This window comes from Aythya marila (assembly GCF_965140915.1).
Source record: "Aythya marila genome assembly, chromosome: 17".
Taxonomy (NCBI): Eukaryota; Metazoa; Chordata; class Aves; order Anseriformes; family Anatidae; genus Aythya; species Aythya marila.
The window spans coordinates 1520589-1546985 of record NC_139058.1 but is presented as its reverse complement, the minus strand read 5'-3'; the positions used below and the strand labels follow the sequence as shown (position 1 = coordinate 1546985).

The 26397-nt window shown below is 47.9% G+C and overlaps 2 protein-coding genes across 3 annotated transcripts in view; one reads left to right on the top strand and one right to left on the bottom strand.

Annotated features, from left to right (window-relative positions):
* MYO1H (myosin IH) overlaps nt 1–18288 on the top strand; it is a gene marked incomplete at its 3' end in the record, with an annotated part of 22220 nt that extends 3932 nt beyond the window's left edge. Inside the window, exons 8-31 of the mRNA XM_082774399.1 lie at nt 140–211; nt 825–944; nt 1274–1341; nt 1762–1867; nt 2512–2592; nt 3371–3462; nt 4819–4913; nt 5491–5537; nt 5991–6071; nt 6550–6655; nt 6879–6996; nt 7283–7396; nt 7980–8056; nt 8676–8744; nt 9391–9475; nt 10019–10178; nt 11068–11151; nt 11608–11701; nt 12416–12471; nt 12733–12868; nt 13408–13475; nt 13867–13964; nt 14770–14869; nt 18142–18288. Coding sequence (XP_082630525.1) covers nt 140–211; nt 825–944; nt 1274–1341; nt 1762–1867; nt 2512–2592; nt 3371–3462; nt 4819–4913; nt 5491–5537; nt 5991–6071; nt 6550–6655; nt 6879–6996; nt 7283–7396; nt 7980–8056; nt 8676–8744; nt 9391–9475; nt 10019–10178; nt 11068–11151; nt 11608–11701; nt 12416–12471; nt 12733–12868; nt 13408–13475; nt 13867–13964; nt 14770–14869; nt 18142–18288 — 2274 coding nt within the window. The remainder of the gene's footprint in view (nt 1–139; nt 212–824; nt 945–1273; nt 1342–1761; nt 1868–2511; nt 2593–3370; nt 3463–4818; nt 4914–5490; nt 5538–5990; nt 6072–6549; nt 6656–6878; nt 6997–7282; nt 7397–7979; nt 8057–8675; nt 8745–9390; nt 9476–10018; nt 10179–11067; nt 11152–11607; nt 11702–12415; nt 12472–12732; nt 12869–13407; nt 13476–13866; nt 13965–14769; nt 14870–18141) is intronic.
* KCTD10 (potassium channel tetramerization domain containing 10) lies at nt 16304–26397 on the bottom strand. Of its 2 annotated transcripts, none has more exons than XM_082773999.1 (7): nt 26361–26397; nt 25169–25382; nt 21876–22045; nt 21511–21600; nt 20859–20911; nt 20452–20647; nt 16304–19867 (listed from the first exon to the last, which is right to left on the bottom strand). In XM_082773999.1, exons 1-7 carry the CDS (start codon nt 26361–26363, stop codon nt 19649–19651), a joined length of 945 nt encoding a protein of 314 aa, XP_082630125.1. In that variant the 5' UTR covers nt 26364–26397; the 3' UTR covers nt 16304–19648. The 2 variants fall into 2 exon arrangements, with proteins under 2 accessions (XP_082630125.1, XP_082630126.1); XM_082774000.1 differs by having other exon boundaries at nt 21511–21597.

Sequence of the window (26397 nt, the reverse complement as noted above, 5' to 3'; positions counted from 1 at the left end):
TAAATGCTATAAAATACCTTTTTTTCCCCCAGCACAGTGTGTGAACACTTGAAGGGGGGAGGATGACATATCAATCACACAATGTGGTTTCAGCAGTCTCCTGTTGGCCACACTGAGAGCAGTATTTATTCCTCTACAGCTGCTAGGCGTCCACTTGTCCATTCTGCAAGAAGCCCTCACCCATCGAAAGATCGAAGCCCGATCCGAAGAGGTACGGAGTACCTCAGCAGTGTTACAGTAAAAACAGATAATGTTGGCTGTCCTTCTCACCCATGTTTCCTTTCTGTTCTAGCCTGAGACTTTAATATTAGGAATATATATATATATTTATATATATATTCATTTATTTATGAATTTTACTGCTGAATGAAGTAGTAACTACTAATAAGCTAGGAACAGACATGCAAGCAGCATGTATGTGAGCCAATTTCCTTTTGTTTTGTCCCTGAAGTGCTTCTTGGGAAACCAGACTGCATAAATAAAATAAAGCTCTGATATAAAGTGTTCTTTGAGCATTTTGTACAAAGTTTAATAAAATAAAACCAAAAAAAATCAAAATACTCTTCCTTACATTTCTATATTTAATACTCTCTGAAATGTAGTATCACAGTCCTGCTGGCATGTGGAGATGTACCAGACTGAAATAATTGAAATAACTTTAATAGTAAATAAAGATCTAAGTAGTCACAGTTCAGATATACTGCAGCTCAGTGTTCAGCTTGCAACAACTGATGGTTCTCCAAGCCAGAAGTGTGAACTGGTTTTGCAGAAGTTTGTTCTTATTATTGTGTTATTTATTGTATCTGATAAACCTTTATTTTTAGGTCCTAAGCCCATTGAATGTGGATCTGGCATTCTATGCTCGGGATGCAGTTGCAAAGGCAATTTATGGACGGACTTTCACTTGGCTAGTCAACAAAATTAATGGCTCTCTAGCCAACAAGGTTAGTAACTTGTCTAGTGTCCACATAGACACTGAGTACAGTTCTCCCAGTGGGGCTCTACAGCGCTCATTGCCAAATATCTTGGGCACTTTGTAATTAATGTAGAGGCATCCCACAGTTTTAAGCTGGAAAACTGTTTAGTGAAGTGTGGAAGGTGGTATGTTAAATAGTTCTAGCACTTAACTACCTGCTTTGATGTGGCCACTCCATTGGTGTGTGACATGAAGCTCTGAAAGTGAAAGTTTAAAATTTACATGAAAAAAAGAACATGAAATCATGCAAGGAGGAAGCATCAGCTAAACAACAGTTGCAAATGGTGTCTTTCACAGGATTCAACTCGGAAAACAGTTATTGGCCTTCTGGATATCTATGGTTTTGAAGTGCTGGACACAAACAGGTAACGACAGTTCCTGAGACCTGGGGTAATTTGTCCTAGTGGCAGGAGCATGTGCTGAGTGCTACAGGGCTTCTTGAGCACAGTTTTGTCCCAGCAAAAACACGCTACAGGTGTCTGCAAATGCTCTGGATTAGCTGATCCCCATAGTGAAAGCTTTAGCTAAGTCTGCTTGCCCTGATTTAAGCCATTGGTATAACACTGTAAAAAGAATATATGCAGTATTTATTTATTTTAGGTGGAAGATTTAAGGCTTTAAAAACTACAAGCATGTTAAAAACTAGCTTTCTGCAGTGAAATACAGTTCTGTTTTTCCCTAATCGCTTCAGACTATTTGACTGGGAAATAGTAGGTCGTGGTGTGAGAAATAAGATTGTATTCATGAAATAATTAAAAACTAATTCTCACTTAACAATTCTGAAGCTTTGAGCAGTTCTGCATTAATTACTGCAATGAGAAACTCCAGCAGCTGTTGATTGAGATGACCTTGAAAGCAGAGCAGGAGGAGTATGAACTGGAAGGGATAGAGGTAATTTATTATTCCCCCACCCCTCGTATTCCTTTGAACAGCCGGTACACAGAACGCTTTTGATCATCAATGAAGAAGGCATCTTGCTCTCTTTAATTGCCATGTTTCCTTCTGCCCACATGGAAAACTATCCTTTTTGTATATTTATATACTCATTTTAAATACTTCTCCTAAATGTATTCTGCTTCAGTGTATACCTGTCATTCTTTCACCCAGGAGAAGATTCACAAATCTGGACAGTTCCTCTGTGCATTTGTCATGTGAGATGTGCAGGATAGCCGTGGATCCCATTCTGTAACCATTTTTGCAGTGTAATTCAGCCTAGACTTAATTTGCATCATCTATGAAAGGAGTAGGACAGTCCCCAAAACTCAGAAGGTTAGCAGGCACGATATCATTGTAGAAATGAACTCCACAGTGTGAGACATTGAAAGAGGGAGCGCACTAATGTAGATAAGAGAGGATTGTCTAGGCTGCTGAGAACAGGAAGACTGTGATGTAGGGGGAATGGATTGCTGGGCTTGGTTCTACTTTTCTATACTGATCTTCAGTGGGATCAGAGCCTGGCCCTAAAGAACTTAAAAATTGCTGGGAAAAGACTTCCCTCCCTATAAACCTTTTATTTTTTCTCCTTTTATTTCCAGTGGGAACCAATTCCATATTTTAACAATAAGATCATCTGTGACTTGGTTGAGCAGAAGCATAAAGGAATAATCTCCATTCTGGTGAGAACAGAGTTTGTGCTACTTAAATTATCGTGCCTGCCTGTGCTCTATTGTAATGGTTCATAATAACTTTTTTTTTTTTTTCTAATTATGTGATGGTTCTGCATTATTCAGAACCTAACGAATAGCCAGATTTTGTATTCAGAGACCTTGAAGACTAGGGTAGAATATCTGCTTGTTAAAAAAGTGTGGATTTTAAAAGAACTATGCTGCTTCCACAGCAACTTTCTCAGCAGGATAAGAGACCTAGATCTCTCTCTCTCTCTCTTTCTCCTACCTGAAGCCAGCTATCCAGACTCTTGTAAAAGTGAAGGACAATTCATCCCATCTGTGTGCTTATGTGACTTGCTAGGCTTGATGCCTGATGTTTCAGAAGGGCTCAGGCAAGAAGGAAGAATGTGAACTGCCTTCCTCCTCCTGAGCTCCTGGGTCTTGCTCTTGTTTATTTTCCCTTCTGTTGTTACTGCTCCTAAACTGCTGATCTGAAGGAGCCACCCTTTGTGCCTTCGTAGGGATGGCAGGAGAAACAGGAGAGGCTGAAGGGAACTCTCCCTGGAGTTTTTCATGAGGATCATATTTTGCAATACCAAGAAACCTTTTTCATTTCAATTAATTGTGCAGCTCCACATGGAAGAGACTTGAGCACACAAGTTTCTATGATGATGATACTTTTTTGAATGCAAACACTAATTAGTAAGAAATCTAGTAACCTTCCTGTGGACTCATATAGCCAAGCTTGAGGTGGAATTAACAATTGATCTGTTGCCTGCTGCTTCAGGATGAAGAGTGCTTACGACCCGGTGAAGCAACTGATCTGAGCTTCTTGGAAAAGCTGGAAGAGAAAGTAGGAGATCATGCCCACTTTGTGACGTATGCATTTATGCTTTGTATCTTACCACAAAGGGAACTCTTTCCATCTCTCACCCATAACAGAGTACTGGGGAGGGAATAGTTTTGCTTTGTGCTGGAGAAGATCAAGCAGCCTGTCCATTGTCTCCCACTGTAATGCCCTACCCTGGTAGGGTATGATCTTTGAATCTTACTTCATTCCATGTTTGGGTGTACTGCATTAAAAAATAACAATAATAATTTAAAAAAAAAAAAAAAAGACCAATCTTGTGGATATTAAATTAGTTTGTCCCAAGCTGACTTCAGGGAAAGCTGAAGGTATTGTGAAGAGGAGGAGCACAGGACCCCAGTCTATGAAGTGTACATAAATGCTTTTGGAGGAGTTCATCTTTGTGTGTGGTCTTTGGGTTTGAAGAGAAAAGAAATGTACCCCTGCTAGAATCTCCCAAATGAGTGGCATTTTAGTTAGTACTCAATTTGTAATGTTTGTAGATCTGATTTTGCTGGCTGATTAACACGTGCACAGTAGGCTGTTCTGGCAGATTCTAACAGAAGCCTACTGAAAGGTTTTCACTAGTCATCAATTCAGAGTCATGCTGCTGAATTGTCACTGTTTCTAGATCTCTGATCATTACAGATAAGTGGAAAATTTGTAGCCAACTTCCTTGTCACCACAATGTGCCTTAATACTGCTCTGTCTGATTAAAAGCTTTAAATAGAAGTGCTAGAGCTACTTAAACAGAATCTGTACTTGGTAATGTTCTTGGAAGGAAACTTTGATGTACTAATGTGCTATTGTGACACACAATTTGGTGCTGTTAGTGCCTGCTTACAAAGCTGAAACTTAAATTATTAAGTTGCTCTTTTTTTTCCAGACCTTGCTTACTAAAATGTTTCTTCTGTTCTTGAAAACTGATTCCTCCTTTGTATTTGTGTTCTTGTTCTAGGGTAAAATACCTCAAACAATCCTTCCCCTTTGGTTTCAGCTTGAGACCGAGAAAGCGGGTGATCTTTTTAGCACGTAGGCAATGAGAATATATTTAAATAAATGTTATAAGAGGAAATCTTAATACCATCCAGAAAGGGTGATCATTGCCAAGTGGCAATGGATGGGTTGCAGGTATTTTCAGTAGAGTGTGGTAGATGACTCCCATTTTCCGGCACTGGCTTCTGCTATTAGCTGTTAAGAATGAACAGATAATCTTTTGATTATGGGCCATAACTGTATAATCAGAGCCATGTTGATAGGAACAGATATTTAATAGACTTCCAGCAGTCATACAGATGGTTTTTGTGCAGGTCACTTTCTACAAGCTGAGGAAATCTGTTTGCCGCTTTTTCTCTTGGTGTGTTTTTTTTTTTTTTTTCTCCCTGTAGTCGCAAGCTTGCAGATCAGAAAACACGAAAATCAATCGATTGGGTGGATTTCCGCCTCCTTCATTATGCAGGAGAAGTCACGTACTGTGCTGTTGGTGAGTGAACAAAATGCCAGACTAGAAGTTACTTGAGTATTTAAGCCAATATGGTAGATAATAACTCCACCTGAAAATGAATTACAAAATATCTGAAAGTACTGTTACTGGGAACTCCTAAGCACAAATCTAGCATGAATTCCCAGCATGTAAATTTTCAGAAGGAAAATAAAAATGAATTTATGTTCTTCTGCTACAGAATCCTAGCACTGCAGAGATGGTTTTCATGGAAGTGATACTTACCTGCACTGAGTTGTGGAAGGATAAACTCAAATGTGTTGGCCTGTGCTCCTTGGGCAACAGGCTGCCGCTGACTGGAGTCAGACTCAGAAAGCATCTGTTGAACTAGTGTTTGGTAGTGGTTACAGCAGGAAATAGCACTATTCCAGTGGCTTAACAAATAATGCTCACCATCATATTCTAAGCAGACCCACTGAGACACAAGGTGGCTGTGGGGAGGGTACCGGGACTGCTGGTATACTGAGTTCTTGCCTCCCAGCAAAATCAGGTCTTTTCCTAAGCTCTTGAAACTTTAGCATAGCCTTCAAACAGAATTAAACCTTCTTTTTCTCTTCAGGATTTCTGGAAAAGAACAATGATCTCCTATATAGAAACCTGAAAGAGGTAAGACTGGAAAAAAGGCATGCTGTTCTTGCACTTACATGAAGCCTGTCTAGATAGAAGAGGATTATCTTCAGATGAAATCAAAACCAACTGAAAGGCTCCTAATGAATATATGTGCAAGACAGATATAGCAACTTTGTGCTGGACCCATAGGTGACCTGATGACTTAAGAGGACTTGAACTTGGAAAGTTGGGCCATAAACTTTGTAGATTGTTCTTTAATACAGAACGTGCTGTCCTTCGAATAGATACATAACTTCTAGCCATGGTGCTGTACACGTGAAGCAAGTCAGATAACTGGCAGGGGTCACTTCTGCTTTGACTTTGAGCACTAGAGACTGTTGCTTGAAGTTCTCTGTTAAATACCCTTACAGCTGTGCTGCTCAAGCTTAAAAGCATCATAATTAGAGCATTCATGCTAACTATAACAGTTTCTCATTTATCCTGTTTCAGGTGCTGTGCAACTCTAAAAATGGAATCATTAGAGACTGCTTTTTACTGTCAGAACTAGACAACAGGAGGAGGCCAGAGACTGTGAGTTCAATGTCTAGTCTTAACTTTGAATATAAACTGAACTTCCCAAGTCTTGATTTAACTACTGTTCTTGACCTTAGTCCTGATTTTTTTTTTTTTTTTCTTTCTGATGTTATATTCCTGGTAACTTCCTGGTAGTTCAACAGAGATGTTGCTGAAACAGCAGCAAACAATGTGACAGACCTTAATGTTGTTATTAATGCATCATTCTAAAATGAGCTCTGTGCACAGCATCTAGCAGCCTTCAGTTTCTGAAGAGCTACCTTGCGTGTCCAGATGTATGGCAGGGATTCAAATATTCCAGCTAAGCATTCTGTCCAGTTAACTGATGATTAACTATGCTTCTAAAGCTTTGTGGTACTAATGCATGTGTCAGCCTTTTACTTAGTTTTAAGAGGAGTGCGGTGAATAAGTTGATTTCATTGACTGCAGTGCTTGAGTTGCAAAGCTAAACAAGCTTTTTTCAATGTCATCTTAGGTTGCAACCCAGTTCAAAAACAGTCTGATGAGTCTAATAGAAATCTTGATGTCCAAGGAGCCTTCTTATGTGCGCTGTATTAAACCAAATGAGAACAAGGAGCCTGGTAAGGCATTAAGCTGAGCACACTGCTGAGGTAATGGAATAAAGAGGGGGAGGCTTTAGGTATCACTAGGTACAACATGCACATATTTCTTGGTTAAAATAGCAGCTAAGATGTCGCCTTAGGTAGTTGTGAATTTAATTTTTCCGTATCTGTCCCAGTAGATGAATGTGTGAGTGAGCTTTCACGGATAGTATTTACCAGAATATATCTGTTCATACCACAGGGAAGTTTGATGATTTCCTGATCCGACATCAGGTGAAATACCTGGGACTGATGGAGCACTTGCGGGTGAGACGAGCTGGCTTTGCTTATCGGCGGAAGTATGAACTCTTCTTGCAAAGGTAAGTGGAGCTGTTCTTCCCTTTAGCCAGGTACAATCTGCCCTCCCAAAAGGGCTTTAGAGCAAGGATTGTTTAAATGTCATGTCCCAGTTCTGAGATGCAGAGGTGTCAGGTTTTTTTACTATGCATTAAATGTAAACTTTTAGAGGTGTTTTTTGCCTATATCCATTTTGATCAGTTTCAGCATCTTCTGCCTTGAGTGAGGAGTAGAAACTGGTGGTGGTTGTTCAGGGAGAAATTCCTCAAATGCTATTTAATTTATGTTGATGTCTTGCTAATCTTTCAGGTATAAATCCTTGTGTCCAGCTACCTGGCCACACTGGCATGGGCCAGCAGCTGAGGGTGTGGAGAGGCTCATCAAGCATCTCGGTTATAAGCCTGAGGAATACAAGTTAGGGAGGTAAACTTTCTTTCTCTAGCTGTCATCTGGGCTGGTCAGCTGCATGGTGAGAAGATCATTTCTGATCTTCTATTCTGTCTGTGACTACAAGTCACCACACTATCCTTCCAGACAGCCACAAGACATGGTAGTGTGAACAGATCCCTTAAGCTTGGCTCTTGCTTACCGTATGACCTACCTGGATCTGCAAACCTGAGGGCTACTGATTAGTGACTTTAAAACAAGTAAACTTACCCCAAAGGCATATAATACACAGGGCAAGGGGGTAAATAAGAAGCCCAGATGTATAAATCTCCACTTTATTTTCCTCTTTGTATTTCCATGGAATCTTGAATCTAGCCTAGTTCCCTCCATCTCTGGATTATGAGGGATGAGCTGCCTTGGTTCAGCTCCAGGCCTTCTTGCTTGCTTGAGCAGCCTGAGGCAACCTGCCTGCCTTTTTCAGGATGTGCCAGCTAGACAAATGAGGAAAGAGATTAACTTGTCAGTACTACAGCTAGTTGGAGGTCTGAGCCTGATTAGGGCAGCTGAAATGATGGCTCACAACGAACAAACTGTCTCCTTTTCCTGGTCTCTTTTTCAGAACCAAAATATTCATTCGTTTCCCAAAGACCTTGTTTGCTACTGAAGATGCATTTGAAATCAGAAAGCACCTCTTGGGTATGGCTGCAGTTCCCTTTATCATATAGTTTATCATATAGTTTGATGGTTGGACTAGATGATCTTGGAGATCTTTTCCAACCTTTATGATTCTATGACAGATGAAAAAGCAGAGCCTGAGTGGACAGTGCTTCTTGATTTAGCAGATGAATATGATGAGAGCTGAGACCATCCCTGGTCTGCATAGTTATGAAGATTCTAAGGAAAACTCAGTCTTTTAACAGGGTGGGGACAAGTCAGTAGCTATATTGCCTGAGTCCTGGGTATATACCTCTTTTAGAGCTACTTCACCACTTCGGTCCTACTAGTGGCACTGTTGGACAGTGTCTGGATGCACTAAGTCCCTTTCCCCAGGGATTGGGATGCCACCCGTCCTTGATCCCAGTATTACCCATTTGTACCCACTTGAAATGCGTGGGACTGCCTAAAGTCACGCTTTCCTACACAGGCTGCTTTTGTTCCTGTTTTGTTGGTCTTTTGGTACCTTTGTTCCTGTGCACAGTGAGTGCGACAGACACAGGAAATCCTGCACAAGGTGTTTAATCACTGAGATTGAGAGCACAGTTCCTAAATACAGTGATTCTGCAGATACAAGCAATATCTCTGCTTTTTTTGATAGTTTCAAGACTACAAGCCAAATACAAAGGATGCCTTGGGAAGAGGGAGTACCAGAAGAAGAGAGAAGCAGGTATGGGCTCTAAAAATCAAGGATTCTCTTCTTAGGGCTATGTTTTCCAATAGGAGTTGTAGCTTTGGGAAGCCTTGAATCCATTTTGCTGTGGGTAGCACTCACAGCTTCCCCACCGGTCTGTGAGTGTTAGGTTCAGATGCAGGTGATAACTATGTGGAAAAGTTAGAGGTCCCTTTTAGTTCTGTATAGCTCCTCACACCACCTACTGCTCTTGGCCTCTTCAGGCCAAGCTGTGCAGCGGCAGCACCCTCTGCTGTGCATGTGGGGATGGGTTTTGGGTGCCAAGGGATTGCTCATCTAACTGCTAGGGGATTAAACCTGATCACAGTGGACAGGCTGCTCTGTAATAGTAGAGGCTCAAAGGCCAGCTTTCTAAGATGGTCTGCGTGCTGTGCACAGGGTACAGTGGGAGCCTGAGTGATGGCAAGGTCTGACACTGCTTTGATGTTGAGCTTTTTGGTGCGGGTAGTGCTGGATCAGCCAGTTATTACGGAGAATAAAATGTTCTCAGCTTCTTACTGTAAAGATCAGCTTATGAGAAGAGCTGAAAAAGAAACAGTTATAATTTCTGCTCTGTGAATTCACAGGATAGCATTGCATAGGACCTCTGACACTAACATAAGTAACTGACTAATTCTTTCAGCTATCAAGCTGGAGGCCTGCTGGCGAGGAGCACTGGCACGGAAGGAGGCCAAGAAGAGGACGTGGGCTGTTCAGATAATCAGGAAGTAATTATCACTGTGTGGTTGTCATGGGGAGGGCTACAGATGATGGGTCACAGCATGGTGATAGTCAAAACCATCTTCATACCCATATCACTGTTGCTAGGAGTAGAGTTGCCAGGTAGGCTTGATCAGTAAATTCTGTCTTCTCTTCATGAATTTTCCAGCTTGCAGAGATTTCTGTTGTTCTGCTTGTAGGGGTACAAAGGATCTCCAAATGAATCCTTTGCATGCCTGTCCTTTCTCTTCAGGTATCTCACCACCTCTTACATGGTCCTGCCTCTCCACACCCTTAAACACTACTTCTGAAGTGGTGTTTATCTTTCTTTTTAAATCCAAGGTGCTGTTTTGTTCAATGGAACTTGGAAAAACATGTTAATGTTCAGCGTGTTACAGAGCTTAAGATCCCTTGCTATCACTGTAACACAGGTGATAGTGCACGTGAATGTCAGCAATTTACTATCCCGTTATGTGCCTTTTATGATTTGCCTAACACTCCATTGACTTCTGAACATAACATGTAAGCTCTGGTTTGGATGCTTTCTGTAGATTCATAAATGGCTTCATCAATCGGAAGAAACCTCTTTGCCCAGAGAACATTGAATTTGTGCGGCTTGTGCAGTACAACTATTTCATGAAGCTCAGAGACCACGTTCCAAAAAATGTTTTGGACAAGAGCTGGCTCCGACCTCCTTCTATCCTGGAAGAGGTGAGATTTGCTGTAGGCTTTGGGAGTGATAAAGGTGGCTTCTGTTCTGTGGTCGTTCGTGTGTTCACTTCACATAGGAAAAGAGCAGTGGTCTGCTGGTTTGTCCTCTGTTCTTGCACAGTGGCAGCACCTGCAAGAGACTTTGAGATCCTTTGTATCTGGGGGAGGATGGGAGTGGGAGGGATGGCACCATCACTCAGGTTTCCAAGAGGAAGGAGGGAGCTTTGTTTTAAGCAGTAGAATGGAAGATGTGCTAACAGAAAAGTGACCTTATGAGCTCTATTAAAAACAAAACATCATGGGATTAATTCTAAAACTGTCAGCACAGATAGACAAGTAGCATTTCATCCTGTGCTTGGGATTTGGCAGGACAGCTATCCACAGTGAGTGAATTGGACAAACTCTAATTGCTTCCAGCAGAATATTCATTTAGAAACAGCTGCTGATATTTGTTACTGCCTCTTTGATCAGTAAGATTGGGCCCAGAACAGATCACTCCCATGCTGGCTGTGGCCAGTACGCAGCAGGGCAGGTGGGCACAGGAAGATAAAAAGCTAAAGCTGAAGGTAACGTAAAGAATAACGCTAATGGCATGCTACCTGCACAGCGCTGCAGTCGTGTGTGGGTGACAGCTGGTGTTTGCTGCTTTCGGTAGCTGTGGTAATAACTCAGCCACTTGGTGTCCTGTGTCCTTCAGCTGCTGCGTGGGCAGTGACCTTGCTCTGGTAATAAAGGCGCTCTGTAGGTCGGGCTGTGGGCTGGGGGAGCAGAGATGGATTTGTGACTGGATATTAACAAACTTGCCTGATCTAAGCTGCCTTTAGGACTGCAGGAGGTGTTGTCTGCACAGCCTCACTTCTTTTTTTTCATTTTTTTTGTTTTAATGCAGACATCTGAGATGCTAAAGAAAATCTGCATTAGGAACCTAGTAAGAAAATACTGCAGAGGTGTCACTGCTGAGAGGAAAGTGCAGGTAACTAATACATGGGATGCTAACATGCAAGTTGAAACACGCTGTGAACATGTGATACGTGCTTGCTGGTGAATTCTTTCAAATGCAAACTGTACTTTCTGACAGGCCACTGTTCCTTTTGCTGAGCAAATATTTCTGAGACTGGAATTAAGTGTTTCAGTGGCACCTGCAGTGTACAGTGCAGTTCTGAAGATGCACATCTTATGGTGTTAAAACTGCATTTCATCAAAATAGAATAGATCCATAAATAAGAAAGGAAGGATCTGTAAGACTCTTTAGCCCTTATTAGCTTATTATAAAAAGGTAAAGATTCTGGAAAAAATGCCACATGAGCCAGGAAGATAATGCATAAGTGGAAGAATGGCGTTCAGCAATGCTGCATACTTTATAACTGCTGATGTTGCCCATGGACAAACTCTAAGAGGGTAAAGGATGTTTTGTTCCTTCTCAAAACAGTTACAGCAAAAAGTTGTAGCAAGTGCCGTTTTCAGAGGGAAGAAGGAAGGCTACCTGCAGAGCATAAACCAGCCTTTTGCAGATACTCGACTGAGTGAGTACACCCCAAACCTCCTGAAGGGCTTGGCCTTGTGGTTCTTGGTCAGAGAAATGTTGACAAAATAAGTTAAGTTTCTGAGAGGAAATTCCTGCCTGACAGAGGCAGCATCTCCTGCTGGGTTTGGACCCAACCATTCGAATCCCCTTGCCCTGTCATGTTTAGTGGTTACTGACAATCAATTTGCCGGACTTTGTTCTCTTGCTGGGAGTATCTGGACCATCTCTGTATGGTACACGACCATAAATCCAAGCATAAAAAGCTGGGACTGACAGGGACCTGTTCTTACAGTGCTGAGTGGAGTAGAGAAGCTGAGCTGGGTGTTATAGTGCAGCATTGCCAGCTGTGGGGATCAAATCCCAAGGACTGGAGCTGCTGTTATTGGAAGCTCCCAAACAGCTTCAGCTGCAGCACTGTGTAGAAAGAAAAGTGATCTGGACTCTTCTCAGCACAAGTCCTTTGGTGTTAGAGCCTGAACCAAGGACAGATCCCCAGTCAGCCAGCAATTCCCAGCATGAATTACTTATCACGCAGTAAAATCACTGGAATAGGTTTAGGAGTAGTGTCTAAACCATTGGTTTAGAAGAGTTTACCAATGGGGCAAGGATTAATGGGGTTAAGATAAATAATGTAGCAGTTCTGTCTTTTGCTGTTGGGAGCAGTGGCAATCTGTCATGTGCGCTCAGTTTGTCTTTCTGGTTTAATCCTCAGAAGAGAATGATATAAACCCCAAAGTACTGCAGCTCATCCAAGGCGAGAAGATCAAGGTAAGGGAAGAAAGCTGGAGCTCAGCAGCCCATCAGCAGGTGCTGCCCTTGAACTAGCTGCGTTCAGATCCTGGGTCCTGGAGCCAGGCAGTGAGAGGGTGTAGGACACCAAAACCTGAGATTATCATAAAAAGAGGTCTGCAACAGGTGCTGTGAGCTGTACGTTGCAGCTCCTCAGCGCAGTGTTGCTGCCTGCTGAGCTGCCTCCAGAGCAGGGCCTTGCTGGAGCGCCAAATGCTGACACTGGCTCCTTGTTTTCAGTACGCAACCCCCGTGGTGAAGTATGACAGGAACGGGTTCAAAGCACGAGAGCGGCTGCTTGTTCTGACCCAGTCCTCAGCATATGTGGTGGAAATGGCAAAGATCAAGCAGAAAATAGACTACGCCACTCTGAAAGGTAATGGTGTCAACTGGTGTGGGGCTTTCCTTCCTATCAGTGACCCTGCGGTGGGGAGAAGACAAGCTTCTGAATCTTCCAAAGATTTTTTTTTTTCTTGGAGTTAGGGGACTAGAAGTAAGCAGTGGTTTGAGGAGAGGCAGGGGAACTGTTCTGTAACAGGACTAAAGATCTCCAAGTGCCTTGAAAGAATGCTGATTATAGTGGTTTCATGATAGCATGGAAGGGTATGGAGCAAACGTTTAATGCTTGTTTACTGGTGGAAATGTGGATGGCAGAAAGTGGTCTTCAGAAGGTATTTTAAAAACTTTTGACATAATGAAACAATGCTCCTTTTTTAGAGTATGTCTAAGCAGGGAAATGTACTTTCTTCATCCTTAAGAAGATTCAGAGCCCCTCTTCAGGAATGTGACTTCCTTCTGTAAACAATTCAGTGCTGGAGTCACTGCCCGTGAGAACAGCACCCTTATGGGATGGTGATGGTCACGTTGTGTAACTGCCTGGCTGTCTTTCCTCTAACGTTTGGGTTTCTTCTGAAGGTATTTCTACCAGTAACCTGAGTGATGGGATTGTAGTCATTCATGTTCCTGAGGACAACAAACAGAAGGTAGGAAGATGAAATGCCGCTACTGTGAATGTGTGGTTAGAAATACACTCTTGTAGCTGACACTTCAAATATTTTGCTTTGAAATCCTCAGATACACAATTACTGATGTTTACTGATTGGTAATCAGCTATGTCTTAAACACTTGTTGTTTTACCATAAAAGCTTTCACTTCTGTTTAGTGTCCAGGTTACTATAAATCCTAAATAGTCCCTGGAGAGGATGTTTAACCAGTCAGACTTGTAGATACATGCTTGTTGTAATTGTTCCATGCTCGCTTCTGTGCTGCAGTTGCTACTCTAGCACTAGAAAGGAGTTTCTCTGAAGGTACAACTGCTGGCTGCCGTGTGTGCTGGTGTAATGCCAGCTAACTCTGCCTCTCCTTTGTTTCCAGGGAGATGTGATCCTTCACTGTGAACATATCTTTGAGGTAGTCAGTAAACTCTGCATGCTGGCCAATAAGCAAAATCTTGTTAAAGTTGTGCAGGGAAGGTAAGAAAGAAAGTTGAACGGATAGTGTTGTGTAGGCTGTATTTTGTGGAGGTCTCTGCTTCGAAGGCTTGGGTCTGCACTGCTTAGCTTTGAGAACTGCCCGCAGTCCATCTGCTTGAAACCCCAATGTGTTTATAGATGACTGTACTTGAAATGCTTTTCATTGCATTACTGGCAGGCCTGTTGGATCTGGCTGTACCCACTCATCTTCTGATGTGACCTGGGCCTGAGGTTGTGGGTTTAGTGGCCTCACAGCAGATCTCATTAGCATCAGCTCTGACTGAGAAAAGCCTGCTGGGCTGAGCCTGTGGGTCACTTCAGGATAAACGTTCCTTTCCCTAAAAGATTCAGAAGGCCCTGAAATGTGATTGCTGAGCACAGGAACCTTTTCAGTCACACCAGCAAGCTAATGGCAGGTGGATGCAATCTGTCTCTCAAATCAATACTTAAATTGAAACTGGCATATGAAACCTGTACTTCTGTTCCAGCTTCTCTCTCTGGCCTTTGCATTTCAATTGTAATTAGATTCTTTGTGTTCAATGGTTTACTCCAGGTCAGATCTGCTTATCTTCTAATACTTAATTGCACCAGGAAAATTCAAGAGCCCAGACTAGGTAGGCATGCACCATTTATCAAACCCTTCTGGGTTGTATGTTATAATGCAATTGTTTAGGAAATTTACCTAAGCTAGAGGGCTCTGATCTTCTAATCTAACAAGATTTGCCAAGGGAACAGAAATAAAGGGGGCTTAGAGTAAAGCCTATTGTGAGGAAAGCATCTAATAAGTAACTGTCTGTATTTGCAGTCTTCGTTTTCGCATTGGCTCTGGGAAGGAAGGGACAATGGTGTTTACTGTGGGGCAGGAGTCGCAGATCTTTAAAGCCAAAAATGGACAACTAACAGTGGTAAGGCTTCATTTAAGACTCTGGGAGTGTGACTCACGTTCTCTGATGCTCAGCCCTTGCAGAACACAGCTAAGTCCTAGCAAGGGCCCTGTTGTGCAAGCTCAGCAGGAGGACTCAGTTCCTTTTACAGAGCAGAGGTGCCTGACGTAACCACCCAGTCAGTGTCTGCCTCCATACGATGTGTAATAGAGGGTAATTACTTTGGGAGTTGCAGCTACTCGCCTTGTACTTGAACTTTCACTGCTACTTGTTCTCCCAAGCTGGCAAGCAAGGATACTTCAAGTACCTAACATTCGTACCTAACTTACTGATTCCTTCCTTTCCTTGTCCCAGGTGTCAACCCAAGCAAAGTCTTGATGAGAAGCAGTTCCTGTTTCTGGTCCCTGTCTTGGCTAGGAACGGGAAGGAGCCTGCAGGATGAGACCAGCACCTGCATCTCCCCTGAAATCTGTGATGCCATAGGGCTGCTGTGCTTTGAGAGTTTGCTTGTGTCTGTTAGGCACCTTTTTATAGCTTAAAACGACTCAGTTTTATCAAAACTCATTACCTTGCTGTAACATTCCAGGAAGCATAGATGCTTGTCACATGCTGTCACAGGGAGATGTTCAAACAAAAAGTTGTAATTCACCTTGTAAAATGTTGATCTCTGCACCACGTAGAGCCTAAGGCTGAGAGCTCTGACCAGTCAGGAAGGATTCAGAGAGAATGGAAGGTTTCTCCAAGCTCTACTTGAAGTCACTGTACTAATCACAACGTAAAATGCAGATGAATGAAGTTGTTTCTCTCAAGCAGCATACGGAGCTATGTCTGAATGTAGCAATAAGGCTGGCACTTATCTTCTGAGTTGATGCATCATCAGGGTATCTCAGTTCTCTGCTTTGCCTACTCTGCTGTGGGGCTAGGAGGTTGTTCCTGTCCCTGCAAGCAGCTATGCACAGCGCAGTGAGACTCTGGGAGTGGCAATGTGACAGATGACCAAAATTCTTCCCTTTTAAGAGGAATGACACGCTGCCTTGGTGCAATTCAGTTCAGAAGAAAAGTCTCCTGCTGGTTAAGAACCTTTGTATCTATCAGAGCTGAGATTCTGCTCGTTCCTGTGAGTGGGGGAGGCATCCCTGTTCCCTCAAGGTGGGTATTTGGCAGCAGCAGCTGCCATATCTGGTTGTAGCACTTACTCTGCTGCCTCATGTTGAGGCAAACTGGCTTGATCTAGGCTGAAACTGCAGCCTAAGGAGCCCTGACTTGGAATTCTGCAGTCCTTAGAGCAAGATTAGCAGTGACTTGGCCATGAGGTTACCAGGAAGTGAAATGAACAGCTAGGTGAGGATGACGTGTAGTAGTTTTTACCAAAAGTTCTTTTGAGCTCCATGGCCCCTGAGGACAGCGTGCTAGCCATTGAACTTCACATGAGTAATAAAGCAACTCCCATGTAAATATGAAATATCTTCTAATTTATTTTGTCATATTAAAAAAAAAAAAAAAAAAGTACATATTGCAAACATCAACCATACACTGAAGTCCATCTTAAGCTTTTTTGGGTATAAGTACAAAATAGGAGGGAATGATTGTACAGAACACAAAACACAACAACTCCATTAAGACTAAAAGGTTCCACCCACCCCTTGCACAAAGGTAAGACTGGAGCTTGGAGACTTTGACCAGGTGATGTCCTGCAGCAGGGGGGGGCTCCAGAACGTGGCTGTACAAATACAGGAGTGGCTGCTTTGGGGAGCTACAGCTGTTCCAAGAGGTGGGAGCAAACGCGTTCTTAGCTAACTTGGGGCTGGGGGTTACTCCTGCCTGTCCTGCCCACCCCTAACCGTATCACAAGCTGCTGCTTTGAAGCTTTTCTGCATTTCTATAATGGATTAAAATCACCTCCAAGAGCAAGGCTTCAGCCTGCTTTACCCTGTCAGTATTATGGGCTGGTGTTGGGTGCTGGAGAGTAATGTGCACGAATCCCAGCAGGCAGGGCTGCAGTGTTTATGCCATGCGGTACTCCATCAGCTTGTGAGCAGGGTGGCTGCCCTGCACCCTGACTTCCCCCGAAAGCCGTAGTGGCAAAACCATTTAAAGTAAGAGGCTCAAGGGCTAGGAGCATTTGTGCAATGGCATTAAGGGGCTGCGGGAGCTGGTTTTGTTCATTAAGTCTCAACAAAGCAAGGACAAGTGGCCAGTAGGTAAAGGCTGTTGTAACATGTGCCAGCAATACTTCGTTATTAACATCGTTATTAACATTATTACACAGCTGGGGCAATTAGTTCAGTTTGGAGTGTGTTAAAGCAGAGCCTGCCCATAATCCAAGACCAAAACTGAAACCTGCTCAGACTCTCCTGGAGTGACTAAAGCAATGCCTACAATAAACAGCTGTAAAAGATTAAAAAAAAATCATCCCCTATCTTTTAAGAACATAGTTTGCAAAGCCTGAAAGAGGAAATCCCGAAGCCAGTTACTCATCTATTTACAGAGAGGTTAATCACAGAGCTGTGACCTCTCAGGTGCTCAGCATCTGGAGCCAAAGCTGCTCCTGCACCCCAGGAGGGGACTGGGTGGCATTTGAGCAGCCCCCACTGCCCAAAGCTCCTCTGCCCCCATGCTGAGCCACCTGCTGGCCCCACAGCCAGCTAAAGAGGGGGCTGAGGGGATGCAGGAGTCAGACAATGGCTTAAAACAGGGCAGAGCACAGACCCCCCCGAGGGCAGTAGGCCTGTTACAGACCCCCCCAAACAGCCCCACAACACACCAAAGTGCACGGTGCCAGAGAGCGATCCCGGGGACTTTCCTTCCACGCTCCCCAGCTTATCGCATGAGGAAGGTCAGGGAGAGGCACCGGGGCCTCACAACCATCTGCACTATGGACCTGTACGAACCCACAGCGTGCACTGCTGCCAGCACACGCAGGTACGGCTTAAAACAGAAGCCCAGGGTAGGAAGGACAGGGCTGAAGCTGCTGAACTACACTGATACGGCTGGGCGCTGCTGAGTTCTCACTTATCAGGAGCTGAAGAGAGATAAGAGGAGACAGGAACAACAATCATATCTGCCACAGACGGTGGCTGTAATTTAAAAAAGTCTTTGGTTACTAGAAAGACAGCTTCAGCCTAACCGTGAGTTTGTAGTCCTACACGATGCTCCAGAAGCGTAACCCACACAAACAAAAGGCTTCAGCCTTAGCAGTTAGATCCCAGCCAGCTGCTCTGCAACTGGAGATAAAAGCAGCAACGTGACATCGCTGGTGATGCTGACCACACCTTTGGTTTTTGACGTGTTAGGATGCCATCAGCAGCCCTGAGCAGGAGCAGGACTCCTTGCAGCACGAAGGTTACAGAAGCAAACACCCACGTAAAGACAGTGCTGCTGCGGAGACAGCTGGCTGTCGAGTTGATATTCCAGATGAAGAGTCAAAAATAATGGAATAAACCAAAGCACTGTGGTGGCTGCCATCCTGCCTGGAAGTTTAAGACTCGCTGCTGCTGGTTTCTCTCCCTGCCAAGATTTGCTGCATTGACCATTACAGCCATTGCTCTTCTCACTATCCTTCAGCATCCAATCCTATCGAATTACACACGATCTACCACTAACATTGCCACTTGACTCCACACGAGGCAACACGAGACTAGGAGGTAGATAAGACACTCATTTATAATAGAGGACTACTCTCAGGAAGCGAGACGATTCAGCTTTCTCTACATTTCAGCTCCACCCTTTCACACACAGCTGCCATTTCTGCAAAGAGACTTGGAAATATGCTCAGGATAAAGGCAAACAAGGATCAGCCACCTCTGGGCCACCGTCTTTTCCTCCCCGTGGTACTCAGTGCAAGAAAATGCTCCTCTATCAGTCACAGAACCCACCTACGGCTGCTGGCCTCCAACCTACGTGAGGCAGGCATGGAATGGTTGGACCCGCGATGAAATCTAACCCGTGGTGAAAGCAGGACAGAAAGCACAGCTCCCTGACCTGTAATCTGATGGAAATAGGCTCCCCAGTGCGGGTGTGGGGTCAGGCAGAAGTTCTAAGCTCCAACTGGCAGCAACAGCCCCAAGGAAAAGCCATCAGGTACAATTAGCTCCTGGTCCTCCATCTGGAGGAATTTTAACAACAAAGCAGGGCTGGGTCCCCACGATTCTGTGCTGCAGCAGCTCCACCAAACCGTTGGAGGAGAGGGCCCCGAGCGTGGCAGGGAGCTGCAGGCAGATCCTCACAGCCCAGCACCACGCAGGGCTCCCTCTGCCCCAGGCACTGCCAGCATGAGGTGCTCAGCACGTGGCTCTTTTTGGGCTGGCAGCCGTGCTGAGGCACTCCCGAGCTACCGACCCCATCGCCTGCAGGCCTGGAGGAGAGGGAGCTCTGCAGCAGCTCCGGTGCTCGGATGGCCACGTTCCTCCCACGCCGCAATGCCCGGGAGGAGACAGGGCCAGGGAGTGCCTGGAAGGAGGACAGGCGGCTGACTGACCTTTTGTTGCTGTCGGGTTTGTCTGTCGGTTTGGTTTAAAGTGCAGGATAATTACAAAAGCCAAAGGAAGCCAGCCTTCTTCCTCACTAACCACAAAAGAGCAAAGACGAGAGTGCTAAAAATTCAGGGCATTGCTCCCGACGCTCAACGGGGCCTCACACATCTACCGCACGCCCGGTGACCTTTCTTATTCCTGTCCTAGAACTACTGCATTTAAATACCCCCAATAATCTAGTTTGTTACAAAAACGGAATTTACAGACTTGGTTGAAGAGAAGAGGAGCTGCCCAGGCAGCCCCGCGCAGCCGGCGGCCGTGGGGCCGCTCACTGGTGCAGGTGGGCTCTGTCGTCCGGCCGCTTGATGTGAATTCTTCGCACGCGCTCGATGCGCTCCCGCTCCTCGTCTTCCTCCAAGTGGTGGGAGCGCCCAGCTGCCCCTCCTGTGGCCTCCAGGAGCGCGTTGTCAGGTCCTCTCCCGTCCTGGGACTCGTACAGCAGGATGTTCAGCGTCTCCTCGTAAATGCGGGCTTCTGGGAACTCCACCTGCCCACCGAGAGAGAAGGTCACTGTCAACTAGTGCCAGTCGCTGCAGGCACCAAGTTACCTCGTTCTTTCCCCCTGATATCTCCCTGTTTTTAAAAAATTCTTAGTTGTACACTAGCTGTAGAAATCCTTTCTAGCACAAACGTTTCCATTTTGTTATTTGCTTTCAGCCACCGAGACCCAGCAAGTCTTATTTTCAGATCTGTCCCACTCACAGGGCAGATTCAATCAAATTTCTCCTAGGAGAAGGAAAAAGGGAGAGGGAAGGGCTGCTGCTGCTCACCAGGAGCTGTCTTTACACAGGACTGGCTACCAAATTCGGGCAGGTGCACAGGTCTGTCTGAAGACAAGAACTGGACTGAGCCTGCACCACAGAACACCACAACTGCCCCGTGTGAGGTGCTGCACCCCAGCAGCCCCACGCCCCAACAAACCCCCAGGATGAGCTGCACTGTGCTGCTCTCACTGTGAATTTATTGTTCTATTGAGATGCTGGACAATGAAAGGAGCATTCAAAAAGCAACAGATGTCAGGGTGCCAGCCCAAGGGCCCAGCGCTGGAAGCGTTCAGGGGTTCACTCGTACCTTGGTCTGCTTCTTCTCAGTAGCGTACACAATGGAGGTGCAGCAGACTTCAGCGATCTTCCGCCCCTGGCCGTAGAAGGACCAGCAGCAGATCTCGTCTCCAATCACGTCTTTTATGAACAGCACCCTCCCGTTGAACCGCAGGGAGAGCTTATCGAACAGCTCGATGTTCTTCAGCATGTTGTCGTCAGAGTTGCTGCGAGAGACGACGAAGGCAGCACGTTAGGGGCAGGACAGAAGGGGTCAGGCAGCGAGCACAGCCCGCACACGCCCAGCTTCCTCTGCCCTCCTACGGCCCTACCATGGTGGTGTTTGAAGAAGGTCTCCAGGACTGCAGTGGAAAACTCAGAGCAAACATATCGTGGAATTCAGTCTACAGACAACTTCAAAGAGCTGAAGCCGCTTACCTGGTGTAGGAATATTTGTTGTTGCTCCTGTTATATAGCAACTTCACCGCTGGCTGTAAAAGGAAACAAAGCACGGATCAGTTCCAGGCCACGTGGTACGCGCTGGAGTTCCAGCTCAGCCTGAGACCACACAGCAGAGGAGCTGCAACACGAAATGATGCCACCAGGCCCAGACTCGGTGAGATTTTGTTGTTGCCACAGAACTGTCGTGCACTGGCTGGCAAAAGGCCTGCAATCCTCAGAGAAGAGATCTCTTCTGTGCCTAAATCCTAACTCGTTCTCACCCTCCCCTCTACCCACCGCAGCCAGCAGGACAGGAGCAGGAGTCACTGGTTCACTTTAGCTAAAACATCATCTGGCGTTACTTCCCAGTGAACAAACCAGCAGATCTGCCAGCCCCCATCACCCACCCTGCTTCTGCTACAGCCTGTGCAGAACGACACCGATTTTACCAGCTTAAGTGGAGAAAGACACAGCCAGGCCCAGCCCGAGCAACGTTTGGCTTTTAATTTAGAAGAAATACTTGGTCTGGTGTGGATTTCCAGTGCTCTGCAGCTCAACAGTTACAGAATATTTGTTAAATACTTGGTCGAGATCCCAAGCAAGCCCCAGGGCAGCAGGCCAGCACCCTCCCGGGCGCAGCCTCTCTCACCTTATTAGAAGTGGCGATCAGCTTTTGCTCCTCCTTGGACGACGTGATGACCGGGACCTTGCAGAAGGGTTCATACGCGTCTTTGTTCTGCTGAAACAAGAAGCAAACGGACGCTGAATGCACACAGACCTCGAGGCACACCAGCATTCACTGGGCAGATTCTCTTCCACTGCTGGAGAGCTACAAGCTCGGCGTGTGATCTGCCTTCACACGGCGCCGAGCAGCCGCTTCTGGTCCCTGTTCTGAACCAAGCTGGCGCTCCAGCTGCGGGGCAGCTTCCCCAGGGACCATCTGAGCTGCTCGGGAATTGCAGGGACCAATTGTTTTTATGTCATTAAACAGCAGGCCCCAGCTGTGCGACCTACCTGCAGGGCTGCCTGGCACTCGTCCACCAGCCCCTGCACCAGGTAGTACTTTGCCTCGGCCAGCAGCTCCTCGATCTCCCGGCGGCTCTCGGGGAGCGGCACGGCGCCGTCGCGCAGGTAGTTCAGGATCGTCCCAAAATGCTTCCCGCAGCGGTCGATCAGGATCCAGCCTGAGGAAAGGGGAAGAGCACGGTCCAGCAGAGGCCAACGTGGCCAAAGACCTCGAGTCTGGCCCAGAAGCACTGCGCCAAGCAGGCTCCCGCCCAGCTCGAGCCAGCAGGCGGAGCAGCACTCGCACGGGGTGGCTTGCTGCCTCCTCCTGCATTTTTCACGGGTGTGGGAGCAAGGCAGGAGGCTCACTCGTTTCTCACAGCTCCCCAGCTACTGACAAACGATTACCTGTTACAGAGGAACGAGTTCCTCTTGTTGTCAAAGCAACCAGCTCTGTTCTGCCTCTGCTCACGGAGCCCCTGACTATTTTCTCACCTTCTGAGGGCCCTGCTACACGCACGCAGAGCGGGCCATCTGTGGGTTCCTGCACCTGAACACAACGTCAGGACCACCACCACCTCCAGCAGATGTGCCAGAGGTCAGAAAAAGAAAGGCAGCACAGACCTGGGACGTGTCCCTGCCAGCACGGCTCCGCTCTGTGCATTCCCCAGGTGAGCGATGTGGCAGAACGGCCCCAAACTGCCGAGCTGAAACACGTGAGTGGGACGGCCCAGACGGCCCCTGCCCCAGCTCAGCAGCACCTCTGTGTGATGGGAAGGGGGTGAGAGGCCCCACACGGCCACAATAACCTGCTCTGCAGTGCTGAGCTGCTGGCAGGGAGATCTCTGCCTCCCCTCTCGCTGCCTGACACGGGCAGGACCCCGCGAGGCGTTTGGCAACGCCCAGACACCGGCGAGTTTCCATAAAGGAGCAGGCGGCCACTTGCGGGCTGCAGCTCAGGAATGCAGCGAGGAAAGGCTCGCGGGGAAGGAGTCATATTTTGGACAAATAAGGCAAGGAGGTTAAAGCAGACCCCGCGCCTTCTGCGGGAGTGGAATTAGTGCTAAAACCCCAGCGTTTGGGTATGTCTGGGAGGCCGACACGTCCCCCTCGTGCTGCTCCGAGACACCCTCGGGAAATTTCCTGCAGGCTCCCTCCTTCCCATCTCCCTCCTCGCCCTGCGAAACACGAGGTGTGCTCCCAGCTGGAGCTCCGCAGGCTGCAGTGACAGAACAGAAAGCTGGAGGCAGAACTGGAGGCAGAAATCAAAGAAAATCCTGATCCAGGCCGACAAACACAGCACAGCGACACAACCAGGGCTGAAAGGAGCCCGTTCGTAAGCACAGGGGGAGAAACCTGCTGCACCTTCTAATTGCAGACGGCAGAAGCAAAGCAGAATTGCTCACTGTCAGGCGGGGTGGGGGGTGAGAAAGCGTTTCGAGCAGCGTTGCAAAACACAAGTGGCTGCTGCAGCAGCTTTGATGAAATCCTCGTGTTTTAACCCAATGAGCAAAGCTGCAGCCAGACGAGGATGACTCACGGGAAGAAATCCCCGCTGCTGCTGGGCGAGGGCTGCGCAGAGCCCAGGTAGCGGGGCTCAGCTGGGGCCTTTTGAGGCCAGCTCTGCCTGCAGTGCCACAGAAACCTGCCGGGATCCAGTTACTGGGGCAGGAATACGTTATCCGTGAGCTGAACAAACAATTTCTCAGCCAGGCTGCACAAAACCACCTGCCACCCCCACAGGGAACTCCTCTGTCCCCCCCCAGCGCAGGCAGCAGCGTGCGGGAGTTGCTGAGCTTGGGGAAGGAGCTGGGGAGAAGGAACTGGGGTCTGAGGAACGCCCCCACACACAGAGGGGGGCACGCAGCACGGCACGCCCCCAGCTCCCGGCCAGATTTTGCTCTTTCCCAGTCTCTCCCCAAATCTGGCTTTTCTCTTCCTGAGAACCGCTTTGTTTTCTGCCAGCCTCTGGGTGTGACCAGTTCGGAGCATTTTGAGGAGTTTCAGATAAAGGGTTTCCTCTGACGGCCCTGCCCCTATTGTCCCCGTTCCCAGCGCCGTGCTGGGCAGCAGCAGATAAAGCAGGAGCTGCTGCGGGGGCAGAGCCTCGGGTACAGAGCAGGAAGCCTCGGGGTCCTAACACCACACGAGCTGCCCACGCAGACACAGCGGGCTTCAGGGCAGAACCAGCCCGGGATTTTACAGCTCAGGCAGGATATTTGAGCAGATCAGACCTCAGGCAGCAGCAGAATCAGCACAACAGGAGGCAGAACGTGCCCAGCTCCGTGCCTCCAGCCGGAGCCCACCCTCCACAGCTCCAGCAGCAGGGGCGCAGCAGAAGGAGGCAGTTTCTCATCACCCCTAAAGACACGAGCCCCTCCAGCTAAAACGGGGATATTCAGAGGAGCCCAGTGGTTTTTGTGGGCGTTTGTTGTGTGTTTTTGTTTTTTTTTTTCTAAGCTTTTTTTTTTTTTTTTTTTTTTCCTCCAAATCCACTTGCTCCTGCCCCGGGGCAGCTTAGTGCCAGAGCCCTGCTAATCCACCGCGTGTCCCGCCCGACCTCTGCACGCAGGCACCCAGAGCTCAGCCCAACGCTCCAGCACCCAGCACTCGGCTCGATTCACCCAGCCAAGCATTTTCTGGGCTCTCCACAACAAATTCCAGGTAATTCACCCGTCAGGAGAGAGGTGTTTTAAGCCCACAGCATCAGCCAGGCAGGAGCTGCTGTTAGACCAGGTGTCCGAGCGCACAAACACGGCTGGGGCAGAACACCAGCAGCTCCCAGAAAGCTGGGCCCTGAATTAAACTGAAACGCCCCCAAAACACTGGAATGCTGATCCCAAACCGTGCCAGCAGTTGCCACCCCAACACCTTTTAGCCAGGCAGTTAATTCTAAGGTGAATGGTTTTCTATCTGTGTTTCAGGTGAGGAAACAAGGCGAGGAAGCTGCCTGCTGAGCTTCCACGCACGAAGCCCTGACTCACAGCTCCCCACCTGCTCTTCTCACCGTTTTGCACACACACTGAGGGTTTTCACGTTGGTTTTTCAGATGACAGCACCAGCCCGGGCCTGACAGCACCATCAGCTCCTCCATGCCCCCCAGCACGTAGCCAGCTGGCCGAGCCACACACATCCTTTATTCCACACCTTTCCTCGGGTGTAAAAGATGAATTTTAACACTAATAAAACACAGAAACCTCCAGGCCTGCGATGAGACGTTTCTCCCTCCCCTCTAAGTCCTGCTCCAGCCCATTTGAACCCGTTTCCACCGGGAGGCAGCAAACTGGAGCCCCCCCTCTTACCTTCGCTGTCGGTCAGGACTTCCATCCGGCCGCTGAACATGGCTTTGAGCATCGTGTCCTGCTTGGTCAGCGTCTGCATGGTGGTGTAGTACAGGGCGCCGCCGATGTTCAGCTTGACGTACTTGGAGCTGGGGCTGGCGCCCTTGAAGGAGGTGGTGCGGGTGGCGGCCGCCGGCACCGCTGAGCTCACCACGCTTTCTCCCGACATCTCTTCCTGCGGGTAAGGGGGTCGCGGCGCTCAGACCCGGGTTTTACCACACGGTGCCCAGCCCTAAACCTCCCTGGGGAGCCCTCGGAGGCGCCAGGTGCTGGGTCCTGCGTGGCGGTGGCAGAAAGCAGCCGAGGGGGCAAAGCAAGCCGCCTGGGAAGGGCTGAGCGAGGGGCAGCGAGGCCAGAACCCCCCACAAAAGCCGTGCTCGTTCCTTTCACACCTTTTAAATCCTAAATTTGTACCTCACGGATAACCCAACTCACAACTGGGCAGTCCCCAGTGCACAGAGCCACCCCCGGGGGCTGACAGGCTGCACACCCTGAGCCCCCTCAGCCCCTTCCCTGTTCTCTCAGCCCCTTCCCTGCCCCCCTCTCCCCCTCCTTGGCCCCTTCCCTGTTCCCTCAGCCCTTTCCCACCCCCCTTAGCTCGTTCCCTGCCCCCCCGGCCCCCATCCCTGCCTCCCCATGGGCCCTTCCCTATTCCCTTGGCCTTTTCCCTCCCCCCTCAGCCCCTTCCCTACCCCTTTAGCCCCTTCACTCCCCCCCCAGCCCCTTCTCTGCCTCCCCACGGACCCTTCCCTGTTCCCTTGGCCTTTTCCCACCCCCTTCAGCCCCCTCCCTCCCCCCTCAACCCCTTCCCTGCTCCTTTAGCCCCTTCCCTCCCCCCCCATGGACCCTCCCCTATTCCCTTGGCCTTTTCCCACCCCCCTCAGCCCCTTCTCTTCCCCATCAGCCCCTTCGCTGTTCCCTCAGCCCCTTCCCTTTCCCCCTCACCCCCCCTCAGCCCCTTCCCTTCCCCACCTCAGCCCCTGCCCCCCCCCCCCCCCCCCACCGATTGAGGCCCATCTGGGCCCAACCCCGCCGCCACCCCGGGAGCCCAGCCGCGTTAATCCCATCCTCCCCAGCACCCCCAGCCCTGCCCCGAGCCCCCCCCGTCCCCATTTCCATCCCCGTTCCCGTCCCCGTCCCGCTCCCCCCTCACCATGAAGGGCGCGGCGCTGCCCCGCGGCCCAGGAGCG

Coding starts and splice junctions, on each gene's coding strand:
- KCTD10 (XM_082773999.1), bottom strand. Junction 21,601..21,875: donor AGTGCCAGGCAGCCCTGCAG/GTAGGTCGCACA, acceptor TTCTTGTTTCAG/CAGAACAAAGACGCGTATGA. Junction 20,912..21,510: donor TGATCGCCACTTCTAATAAG/GTGAGAGAGGCT, acceptor TTCCTTTTACAG/CCAGCGGTGAAGTTGCTATA.